Genomic DNA, 12,955 nt, shown 5'->3' with positions numbered 1-12,955 from the left:
TTTAGACTGTCTAAGCAATTAGATTTTTAATTGTTACATTTAATTATACTCAAGATGAGCCTTTTAAACAATCGAACAATAGAGTTTTGAAAAAGGAAAAATTCGGCATGTTTTGTGGTAAATCACTGAGGCGTGAACAATTCGAAGGGATCGAACAAAAGTGTTTTGTTGAGAAATCTAAGAAAAAATAAAAAAAATAAATTTTTTTTGTGACATTTTGTTTTATTTATATGTATTTTTTTGTTTATATTTTTTGATGGGCATTTAGTTTAGGTTTTTTGGTAAGTGCACCCTTTAGAATTGTTTTCATTTTGTTTTTGTTCTATTTGAAATAGTTCTACATTAGGTCAGGGCCAAATCAGAACCATTACTGTAATGGGTTTGGGATGACCTAGGATATCTTTTTTTTTCTGGCGTATACACCTTTTTTTTTATAAGAACGTCAAAAATTTTCGAAGCCTTCGGATGTTCTTAGTTTTTTGGATTTGAAGCCTAAAAATGTTCTTAAAATGTTCTTATTTTCAGCATTTTTTTAGCATTTTGATGTAATTTCTTAAGAAAATGCACGTTTTTAAGTCTCCAAAGTCTTAAGGGCTACTTAGACTACACAATATATTGACGAACAATATTCGACAATATGGTTTGCGGACCGTAATGTACGAAGTAAACAACTGGTACTCTATTATAAAAAGGAATTTTCTTTCTGTAAACAATCCCCCTTTATTGTTGGAATATTGCAAATCCAGCTGACAATATATTGCGGACACCTTTTCAATATATTGTGGACATTCAGCAATATATCATCAATATATTGCCTGACAATATATTGTGTAGTGTATGTAGCCCTTTAGAATGTTCTTAAATTTTTGGGCCTCGAAGCCTTATGTTCTTATATAGTTTGTTCTACGTGTAATTGTACATCCTAAATTCTAAGATTTTCAACATAGTGTATTAGGCCTTGATTACCAAGATTTTGATCAGAGGAAACGATTCTGTTGAATTTTACAATTCATGGTAATTTGATGACCATGTTAATCGATTACCCTTTTCATGAGAACAATTTTTTAAGAACAATGAGAATATAACATATAATAATAATAAATAATAACAATTGCTGAATTTCAAGTAATTTAAGGGTGACAGTAGTAAAAACTAGCCCAGTGGGTTTTAACCTAGAATTCCTCAATTCTGCCCAAATACCAGAATTTTACTCTTAATAAGAACAGGATAAGAACAATTTGAGATCCAAAGTGCCAAAATGAAAAGAATAGTCGATAGCCTCAACAAAAGTTTTCTTGTTCTTAGAAAGAATACTTAAAAACTTCTACCTAAATATCATAATTCCAAGTGCGAACTCAAGACATAAAAAATGTCCAAAGTTGTGCGTGGGTCACCCGGTAGTTTAAAAGGACTTTTGTATAAATTGTAATGTTTCTTTTCCAATAGATCATTCTCCAGTCCAACAATGCGGACAATACATATCATCCTATTGTCTATCGTCATTCTCGCATCTTCATTGCAAGCTAAACGTTTCACAGATGTCGAGAAAAAATTAAACGCTATTAAAAATCATCAACTCTCTGTTGAAAAATGGAAGAAATTATATTCATTAAAACCAGTAGCTGAAAAACCTCAGAAACCAGTGAAACCGCCAACAGCTACGGTAACTCAAACTGAAGAGAAAGTATCAAGCGCTGTTACCAACAAAAAGCCACAGCTTCAACAACAGCAAAAGCCATTGAAACCTTCACCACCCAAACAACCATATCAACCAAAACCAGCTCCAACGATCGAGAAAGATCCTAACGAAGAAAAACAAAAGAAAGAAAGGTATGAGCAATAAGTTATACTCTTTTTTATGAGTAATGAGTTGTAGGCTTTTGATAAAAAATAAAGGCCATTTCATTGATTCAATGAACCTTGTCGAATCTGGAAGGATGTAGTTCTGGTTCCAAAAATGCTCCAACCAAACACTGTTGTTAGTTATCGGAAGTCCATGATAAGTGGCGGTATGAAAAAAACATAATATTGAAGTTGTAAAATTTGCTTTGTTTGTGATGTGTGGTATTGATATTATTGTTGTCAAAATGTATTGTTTTATTTTTTTCATAGTTACAAAAATAAAGGTAAACCTGGTCCAGAGGTTGTATGGCGAGTCGAGTCACACCCTGGAGAAGATGCCAAAGTTCCAAGCACATTCCAAAACGGTGTAGGACAACCATCTACCACAAATAACCAGACTCCAGGTACTCAAGGAACTGGAGATATCCAACAAACTGACTTACCAGCTGCTGTTGGAAAACATGGTAAAAAACCATCCAAGTTGGGAAAGAAAAAAGGAAAAGGACATCGACATCATCATCATAGGAAACATGCTGTAACTGGTACCAAAGTATGTGTTGTTTTTTAATCGTTTAATATTTTCTTTAAGTTTGTTTTAACTTCTTTGATTCTTAATGTTTTTATTTTATTAACAGAAAGAGGACGTTGCAATCAAAGCTGCCTCTTCAGCTGAAGTAAACTTGGATGGTAAAGACAAGGACTGTCCACCTCCTCCACCACCATGTCCACCTCCACCACCACCCCCTCCATGTCCACCACCACCTCCACCATGTCCTCCACCTCCACCTTGCCCACCACCATGTCCACCCCCTGCTTGCCCACCACCTCCACCTCCTCCTCCACCGCCTCCACCACCACCTCCATGTCCACCACCACCTCCACCTCCACCACCTCCTCCCCCTCCACCGCCTCCACCACCGCCATGTCCACCTCCCTGCCCACCACCACCTCCACCTCCACCACCACCGTGCCCGCCACCACCACCTCCATGTCCACCGCCCTGCCCACCTCCACCATGTCCACCACCCCCACCGCCATGCCCTCCACCTTGCCCATGTCCCTGCCCACCACCACCAATCCCTCCTCCACCGATGGAAACGACCGAAGTTGAAACTCAGGTAAGATGATTTATTCAGTCATGCATGCTTTCAAAAACATTTTTTCCATGTGACAACACTTACACAATTTTGACATAACCGAAACATCTTTTAAATCTCTTATCTGGAGACACGAGCATACAAGACTAATACGGGGTCCGCAAAGAACAGCGAGATTGAAATACCTTAATACAGTGGAGTCTCTGTAACTGAGGTTTATAGGGCAGTGTTAACCGAAGGGACGAAATTATTTGTTCGAGTTATGGAGACATTCGAGTTATAGAATTTCGAGTTAAAGAAACTCCACTCTATCTTATTATGACTTTAGAATCAATTTGCTATTCTTTCTATCCTTTTTTTACTATAGCCACCAAAATGTAAAGGAAACTCTGAAGCAACTATAAAGACAGGCAAACAAGCCAAAGACGGATGTTAACGTTAGACTCATGACATATACATTGACAGACTGACTGACAAATAACAAAGACGTTTAAAGTCGTTACCTTCTAGCTTCTACGAAGCGACTCAAACAAAGGTTTTAATCAAAACAAAAGCACCCTGTACTGACGCCTTGGCCAACATTCTACCTCATGTTTGTGTGTTTTCTTACATTTCTGTAGGAGAAAGAAAAGGAGATCCCAGTTCTGAATAACGATCCGTGTTGTTAGATTCTTCACTTTTAAGATGAATGAATGAATGAATGAATGAAATGAGATTGAAAATGACTGAAAGAAACGACTCTCCAAGCTGCATTGATCTGGATTGTGATTTTCAGCATTTTTTTCCTTTATGCTTTTGTAAATTTAACAAAACTATTATTCAATTTGTTCGATTGAGCTTGAGTCTTTTCTTTCACTCACTTTCGCTTTTCATTCCTCGATTACAATGTCTTAAATGCATGCATCCTCCATTTTTGTATTGAAAAAAATCATCTAAAGCATGAAGTGAAGATTTAGTGAGAGAATCGAGTCAAGCTTTTTAGAATCATTTCAAGAATCAAAGAGCAATATTACACCCCTGTCTCGCATCCCCGGTGGAACTTTTTTTCTCAGTAGGGATAAAAATTCCTATTGAAATCCCAATGGGGATAGAAATTCCTTTGTTCCAAGGTTAGGAAGTGAATTTTTTTAAACATTGAATTTCGAATGGGAATTTTTGTCAATCTTTCAAGTGAGTTCAACTGGGTTCCCAGCGGGTCTGTGACACAGGGGTGTAAAATACTTTTTTTAGATAAAAACACTAGATTTCATGTTTTGTTTATATTAAAAATCTACATTTCATGATTTGAAATCTGCTCTTTATTTCTTGAAAAGATCTTTTAGTTCAAGTAATGATCATTATTTTAATTTAATTGCATTAACATTTTTGTAGATATTTATTGTGAATTTTAAGAATAAATTCTTGTAAAATCAATTTAAAATTTATCCAAGTTACCATCCACCTAAAATTTCTAAAGTCTCTTTCTGCCTGTAATTTGAATAGCTCAGTTTTGCAATGTTCATCAACCATATCTTTTATATTCGCGGTGTAATCTTTGATACTGAAACATACTGGAAAGGGATTTACTACCAACTCTAAAGTTTAAAAAACAAAGTTTCTTTCTCAACTTGTGTAACTCTAAAATCAGAAAACACAAGTGAAACAATCTCGTTTGATATCTTGTCCTTTACCTTGCCAGGTCTAACTAAAGATATGTCAAATAATGTACCAAATCCATGAAATATTATAAACTTTGATATTCTTTTGAATTTAGAGTGAAACCACAACAGAAACAGGGACAGGTACAAAGACAGCAACCGGAGCTGGAGCAGCCAGTGCTGGAAGTGCCGGTGCTTCATCAGATTCTGAATCTGAAGCTGACACCAAATCTAAAGGTGAAAGTTCCGGTGATACAAGGGGTAAGTAGATTTCAAAGCATGAAAAATAACAGCTTTTTTAAATCATCAATTTATATTTCACTTCCAACCACTAGATTTGAACTGAAAGATTAGATATCATTCTTTGTTGTTAACCAGTTACTTTTTCGAAGCGGGCTACACGGCTTTTGCGAAATGCAATTGGTTCTTTTCGCATGACGACGGGCTTTCACTGCACGGAGCTGCCTGCCGTTAGGAAAACTCATTGTGACGTCAGTTTTTCCAAAGAAAAATGAACACTGGGTTATTTCTCAGTACAGCCCTCACAAACCGGTCATTATTGTATTAATGTTGTATTTCAAAAGTAGGGCTATTATTTTTGGAACATGATGTCTAATCCATCCCATACAACACTACAAGTCTTAACTTTTCACTTACATAATCAATTCTTTACCACAGCTGAAGGAGGAGCCAAAGGACAAGGACAAGGCTCTAGTGAAGGTAACACATTCATTTGTTATATCAGCTTTTTTAATTAATGAGTCTAAAAGATTCTCTCAATGTTTGATCGTATGATAAGAAATTTTGCGAATATCGTGGCGTCTAAACGCCAACAAAATAGTTGAAAAATTATTTTAAATTCAACACTTATCCATAATACTTGGAACTTGTGTGTTCGGTGTTGAAATCTGAAATCTCTACTATTTGATGTTCAGGTAAAGGTGGAAGCGACTCAGATGCAGGAGCAGTTTCAAAATCAGGTGCCGGCTCTGAATCGAATGCCAAATCCACTGATGGAAAGAAAGATAAGAAAGAAGGTGGTGGCGGAGGTGGAGGTGGAGAGAGTGGCTCCAACGCCGGTGCACAGAGCGGCTCTAACACTGAAACTGATACTAACAGTGTGGCTGCACTTGGAGTACGTGGCAATATTGATGCTAAGCAAAATATTGGAATAGGAAGTCAATCGTCGACGGGAACTGGAACGAGTACGGGAGCAGGCAGCGAATCAGAGTCGACCTCAAGTGCAGGTGGAGGAACTGGATCGGGTGTTTCTATTGGTAACAAACAAAACAAAAAAGATGAAACAGTTCATGATAAACAGAGCAAAAATGCCGTGACCGACAACAAACAACAAAAGAAACAAACAATGGGTAATGGTCGGAAAGTCAATGTTGATGAAACCCAATCGAATACGAAAACAACGAAAACGTATAACGAGCACGAACAAATTACGACGACGCAAACGAATACCGACTCTTCTATGGGATCGGGAAAGAAAAATGTCACCAATCAAGAAAATAAGAAGAATGAAAAGAAAAATGCAAACAAACGTGATCAAACTGAAAGGTATGTGATCCTCATTGTGTTCTCATTCAGTTGAGAGAAAATTTTCACTTGTCTTTTAAAGAATTCATCGTCGCACTTCAATCTTAGAATAGTTCTTTCTACTGGAGCACTATAAAATAAGAGTGATTTTAATGTCATTCATTATCGTGAACAGGTTTTCATTCGAAGCCTGTTTCTATCTCAAGGATAAAATGATGCAGCTAAATACCAAAAGGGGTGGGGAGAAGAATAAAAAATTCAGGGTATTTAGAATTTACCTTAAAGGAAGAAATTTTTGCGGGAATTTAATTTGGCGCATGGCCGCAAAACTTTTTTCAGAGGGAATTTAACTTGGCGAATGACTGGAAAAATAAAATTTGAGGGTAATTTAATTTAGTGGATGCAGGATAATTTTTACCAAAATCGTTATCAATTAAGTAAAAAAAAAACAGTTTTAAGGCCTAAAATAGCACCAATTTGGGAATGCGTTAAATAAAATAAATTTGGCGGGAATCTGATTTGGCGGATGGAGGAAAAAATAAATTTTGGCGGGTACTTAATTCTTAGTGGATTTTGGATTTCCACCAAATCCGCCAAATTTTTCACCAGGGTTCATTCTTTAGTCGATTTTTTTGGGCCAGGTTCCCTATGGACTGTGATATTCAATAGATAAAAAACACAAATTAGTACATTGATTTCTTAAAACTTTTCCAAAGCATCGGAACGACACTTAATCGTATATAAATGGTCAAATATTTGCATATAAAAAAACACTTCTTGAGTTGAAAGGGTCTTGAATTAAGATTGGGATACGAGAAAGTGGTGATTCTTTCTCGTTGAATTTATATTTTCCAGGTAGTGCTTCTCCCTTTTTTCTTTTTCATAGAACGAACGGTATTTTACCAAGTAGTTGTATTGGAATTCTAAACGCCAATCCCAATGCACGAAGTGGAAAATATAAAATATCAACGGGTAAAGACACCACTCAGGTTAGGATTCTTTTTTCTGTTTACCCATTATGAAATCTCCGGGGATGTACATTTTTAGAATATCCTTATGTATGAGAAAAGCTTTAATGGGAGCACTTATGACGATGTTTCCAACGCAACTACCAAAAGAGAAATGAAATTTATATGGCACTAATTGCTCTGCAAGTAGAACAAGTTTATTTCCTACCATGTTTTTTTAGCCTTTAAGTGTATATTGGAGTGGATACAAAATTATTAGAAATCCTATGAGGAGAAAACATCACAATATAGTTTAATTCTATTGAAACTGAAAACCAGCAAGTACTTATTGGTTTGCTAGTGTCTAAATTTCTCATTTTTCCGCAAAACTTAATGCACTATAGTATAAGGGTCGATGAAAAGGGTTTAAGTATGATTGATAAACTTTTACATCGAAAGCATTTCAGTTACATTAAAGGAAGAAATTTCGGCGGGGATTTAATTTGGCGGATGGTCGAAATAGTTTTCTCAGAGGGAATTTAAATTTAAAATTAAATTTGGCAGACGAGGGACATTTTTGTCCAAAAAAGGCCATTTAAAAAGGAAAAGCCTGTTTTAAAGCCTGAAATAGCACACATTTGGGGGAATAAATAGAGCAACTTAAATTTGGTGGGAATTTAATTTGGCGGATGAGGGAAAAATTAAATTTGGCGGGAACTTTGGCGGGAAGATTTTCTTCCATCCAAAATTTTTTCCTTTTAATGTAGGTTTTACCTCACTGTTATTGTTCTTTTTCAGATAAATTGTGATTTCAGTCACCATTCGACTCAACCTTACAAGAAAGTCGCAAGTATTGACAAACGACAGAAAACTTCATCGTCCTAAAATTTGTGTGTCCGTAAAACTTATTTTGTAGAGTAGATTTTTTATACTTTAGTACATATTTATTTGTAATTTAACTGAATTGACCTTAAATTTGATTAAAATTTGACCAGAAAGTAAAATAAAAACTTTTATGAACTGAATTCTTTTTTCCATATTGTCTTGACTAAAAAATAGTTCGTAGAGTACATCGAAATTTAAGTTTATCGAATATATACATCATACGAAAATTTCTTTTCGGTATCTAATTCTTTTAAATTAATATAATCATATTAGTTCTACACTAAAAAGTGTATACATAGCAATATGAAGTTGGGAATAAACTTTTGATATTGACCCCACAGACTTCAATAGAATTGTTACGACAGACAGGCATCATTAAAATAAGGTCCTCAAAGTTGAAATGCTCGTCTTCGCAAAAGCCTTCTTTCTGACCAATCTTGTTCTTCATCCGTGTCAATCCAATATCAAAAAGCTTGACGAAGAGGAATATTAAAATATTCCTCTTCGTCAAGCTTTTTGATATTGGATTGACACGGATGAAGAACAAGATTGGTCAGAAAGAAGAAAAGAAAGATATTTTTTGCTTATATCAGCACAATATAACAATAAGAAACGGAAACACTTTAAAATAAAACCTTTAACTTTTGAATTTTCGGATTTAGGAAAAAATTGCCTCGACAGAACATGGCATAGTTTTGTTTGGCAACAGTAGAAATTGATATTTTGTCAAATAAAAAATTCACTATGACCGAATATTTGACGAAATATATCAGGTGAATGTTGCAAAAATTAGTCGCCAGAAAATCAGTGAAAATTTCGGTTTGCAATCATAAATTATATAAAAATTCCTTAAGATAGGTAGTCCTTTTAAGTTTGAGCCATTTTCTGTAAGAACCAGGCAGTTTTGGACAATTTTCCACAAAGAAATTTAGCCAAAAAAAGTCCTGGGCTGAGTAATGGCACTTCTAAAGATGGCTGAAATAGATTTTGGAGCGTTTTTAAGCCGCCATTATGGAATTTGCGTTTAAGGTCACATGGGTTTTTTTGGTTTTTTTGGAAGCACTAATTGGGTACTTCAAGAAAATTAATAAAAACCCATGTGATCTTAGTTGCAACTTGAAAAAATGCTTCTTAAAGTTGTAACAAAGAAAACGAGCAAAAAAAGTGAATTTTTTGATTGGCTGTAAATCCGCCATTATGGATTTCGGGGACCTGAAATTTTGTTTGGGATTCTGAGTTTTTCACTATTCTCTACCAAATATCCAAAAATGGAGGAATTTAAATTTTTCTACTAACACCACCTGCCTGGTTCTTACAGAAAATGGCAAGTAGTCTCAGTGCAATTAACTGTGATCGGTGTGATGTCTGGTTCTGGATAAAGGATCTTGTACCATATACCATTATGCAAAATTTAAAAACTTTTCACTTCAAACAGTCATGCCCGACCAAAAAATTGACTAAAATTTTTTCAAATGCTTTTCTAGAAAGCTTTCCCAGAAAGACTTGTCTATAAAGGGAGCTCAAAATTGAATTGAATGGTGAATTTTCTATAGTAAACCCGAGTTTTAAGGAAAGTTGCTTGTTGTTTACTTCCCATTTTCTTTTCTTTTTAGTGATATAAGTAATATGCTTCCTAACAGCCAAATGCATACCCCGAGTTAAACAATGTACACGCTTTTCTTTTTATAAGAATAACTTCTATAAGAATATCAGGGTGAGATTTCAGAGTTAGAACAATAGGCCTATTGTTCAGAACAATAGAAAAATAAGAATAATGCTCACCCTCAGCCAAAGTACACTATTCTTATTAAAAAATGCGGGTGAAATGTTTACATTAAATTGCATGATGAAGGAGGGGGTGGGTCTTTCCCATCAATAGTTGTTGTGCAACATTCTTCAATCAAGAAATACTTCTTTACTGTCAATGGTGAATTATTTCTGATATCAATCACTATTTCATCCATTCTTGTTTTCACTGCTTCCAGATCATTATTGTCAATATCATCAAATAAATTCAAATCTTCATCATGAAAGTGCGGTAAGCATGCAGTTGTAATGCATTCATATAACTTCTCAATAGAGCGTCTGAAAACCTCCTCTATGTGTTTCTCTAGCCATTTCTGGTCATCTTTAAGGACAGCCATAATTGTTGTTTTTAAATGAAAATCTGACAACTTGTTCCAATTTGGTCCCTGCATATCACAGAAAAGTTTCAACAGTTTCAAAACTTTTCTACTGCAACATTCTTGAAAGTATGAATCCTCTTTGAAAGGATATGAAATATTCCATAAACGTCCAAACCCATCAGAGATATTTGAATTTGGAGTAAAAGCTATATCATCATACCGGTGATCAATTAATGGTGAATGGAACCAACTTTACTTTAACTTTAGTTCCACTGTCACAAAGTATTTCTAGAATGCTGATTGAATCATCAACGTTATTTTGAAGTGTAACTGAAACAACTTCACTTGTTTTTGAATATTTGAACTTTTCTCCATACCACCATCTTCCAATTGATGAAGTATTTTTGTAAATAATTTTCTCAATTATTTTTTGTAGCAAATTATTGAACCAAAGAAGGAAAGGTCCTGGTAACAATATGTATTTATATTGACGAAATATCAATCCAGAATGATGTATACATTCAAAAAAGCTTTGTAGCAATTTGAAATCAGAATAGCAAGGATGGTTCACTGGAAGTAACTCTTGAAAGGTTTTAGCGGTCCAAAAAATTATAGTTCCTGGTTGAATATCAAGTCTGTCAGATTCTTTACTGTTTGTCTTGAGAACCTCAAAGTGGCCACCAAAAAATGGTAGATTCAAAACGACACCAAGCTCAAATTCCGTATATTCACCAACCTTCAAACCATCGGAAAATGAACCTGTAACGATTGTCTTTTGAAAAAGTCCTTTGAAACATTTATCAATATCTTTCATCTCACCAATCAAAACATTCTCAATAAAATCTTGCATGACACTCTTTGCTTTAGCGGCCACAACATCATCAGCAGAGAACTTTTCAGCATAAATATCTTCAAGAATCTGGTTCATAGACATAGAGTCACTCATTTTGATGATCAAATTGTGTTAAAATGTACATGTATTCAAAATTATGTGAATTCATAAAAGATATTTAAAGTAGAGATACGTGGAAGTCACCTGACAAAGAAATTTCTTTTGACACCAGCACGAAAATGTACGAAAATTTTCTCCTTATTATGAAAACCGTTATTCAGTAATTTCTCATTGGGTTTTACTCAATAGTGGTGCGTAAACAAAACAGTACTGTATCTCGGAAGTTCCGTTGTTTGAGAGAAAACAGTTAGACAAATCAACGGAAGTACTTTAATCTGATTTTTGCGCGGGCGAGATGCTTTCTTATTGTCGACCCAAAAAAATATAAGCATTTTGATTGGCTAAGAGCATCGAAATAATTGCGATATTTGATATTTTCACACTGTGAAAATATGACCGCGTCGACTTTTGGGGGACTGGGTACGCGGGCAACTAAAACCAAAACAAAAACGTTCGAAAATAAGATCAAAACAAAAACAAAGCGAGAAAATTTTTTTTGGCTGTTCGGAGATCTTTTGAGAAAAAACAAACAAAATGAATCGTTTTGATAGCTGCAACAATGATAATATCCAGCAATTTATTGACAAATCGAAAAATCAAAATACGACTAAAGCAACCAGTTTGTCGAAGAGAACATACGATGCTTGGGCTAACGAACGGAACCAAACAAAGGACATTGAACTTTTAAATCCTGTCGATCTCGACTCGTTGTTGCAACGGTTCTTCGCTGAAATCAAGAAGCAGAATGGAAAGGATTACGAGCCTGGTTCACTTGCAAGCTTACAATCTGGAATCGATCGCTATCTGAGGGAGAAACGCTATCAGTATTCTATAATAAATGACATTGAATTCTCTAGTTCCAGGGCTGTTCTTGAAGGAAAAGCTCGACTCCTTAGGGAACAAGGAATGGGGAAAAGACCAAACAAGGCTGCCAGTTTAACAAAAGCAGAGGAAGAAATTCTTTGGGAATGTGGTCAGCTTGGAACTGAAAGCCCTTCTTCGTTGATCAATACAATTTGGTGGCAGTTTTCAATGCATTTTGGGCTCAGAGGTCGTCAAGAACACCACATTATGAAAGTTGAAGATTTTACTTGGAGATTGGACGAAGATGGAAATGAGTTCCTCACCTTTTCGGAAGTTTCTCTCCAAAACCAGGCAAAATGGTCTTCGTGAAGTTCATCGTGTAGCTCAGCCAAAAATGTTTGCTAACGGTTCGTCTCGTTGTCCTTTGATGATTTACAAAACGTATCTTTCGAAACGTCCTCTTTCACTTCGACACTCAGGTTCAATGTATCTGTCCATCAACCATAAAACAACCACGAATGTCTGGTTCAAAAACCAAAAAATGGGCCAAAACACGATTAATACGATTATGAAGCGTATGGTAGAGAGTTCTACTCTTTCTACAACAACAACAAAGAAACTATCAAATCATACGGTGAGGAAGACTGGAATCAAACGAATGAAAGCAAACTCCATTCCACGTTCGGAAATTATCACAGTCACTGGACATAAGAGTGAAGCAGGGCTGGATCCTTATGATAGTGGGGACGAGGTTGAACAACGAAGAATTTCTCATGCCATCGATAACGTTCCCTGTTCCTCGCGATCAAATCCACATCAAAATTGGGTCGTACCTGCAAATAACCACAGTGTCCAAAATCCTACTTTCAGTTTTTTTGATCAGTATCAACAAGTTTTGTGTCCACGCACCTCAGCTTTTAATTTTAGTAACTGCACAGTCAATTTTTATAATCAATCACAGGAGACACCATCCAAAGCTCCTTGTTCACCACCACGACCAAAAAAACGCAGATACATTATTTATTCAGACTCAGATTCTTCTCAAGAAAATTAACATTTTGGTTTACTTTTCCACGTCTTGACTCGTCGAAGTCTGTTTTGGAACTAAATGTTTTGACAA

The 12,955-nt window shown here is 35.5% G+C and overlaps 2 protein-coding genes across 3 annotated transcripts; both read left to right on the top strand.

Annotated features, from left to right (window-relative positions):
* The first annotated feature begins 129 nt into the window (after positions 1-129).
* LOC136806694 (uncharacterized) lies at positions 130-8,093 on the top strand. 2 transcript variants are annotated; one of them, XM_067063286.1, is made up of 9 exons: positions 130-281; positions 1,447-1,830; positions 2,113-2,392; positions 2,478-2,960; positions 4,693-4,837; positions 5,255-5,296; positions 5,512-6,142; positions 7,008-7,110; positions 7,867-8,093. In XM_067063286.1, exons 2-9 carry the CDS (start codon positions 1,466-1,468, stop codon positions 7,951-7,953), a joined length of 2,136 nt encoding a protein of 711 aa, XP_066919387.1. In that variant the 5' UTR covers positions 130-281; positions 1,447-1,465; the 3' UTR covers positions 7,954-8,093. The 2 variants fall into 2 exon arrangements, with proteins under 2 accessions (XP_066919387.1, XP_066919388.1); XM_067063287.1 differs by lacking the exon at positions 7,008-7,110.
* A 3,472-nt stretch (positions 8,094-11,565) lies between these two features.
* Positions 11,566-12,204, top strand: LOC136806713 (uncharacterized protein KIAA1958-like). Its single transcript, XM_067063304.1, has one exon. The coding sequence runs from the start codon at positions 11,566-11,568 to the stop codon at positions 12,202-12,204; it is 639 nt and encodes a 212-aa protein (XP_066919405.1).
* The last annotated feature ends 751 nt before the right edge of the window (positions 12,205-12,955 follow it).

This window comes from Clytia hemisphaerica, unplaced genomic scaffold (genome assembly GCF_902728285.1).
Source record: "Clytia hemisphaerica strain Z4C2 unplaced genomic scaffold, Clytia hemisphaerica genome assembly, whole genome shotgun sequence".
NCBI lineage: Eukaryota > Metazoa > Cnidaria > Hydrozoa > Leptothecata > Clytiidae > Clytia > Clytia hemisphaerica.
The sequence above is the reverse complement of the archived record's forward strand: the minus strand, read 5'-3'. Positions and strand labels throughout refer to the sequence as shown.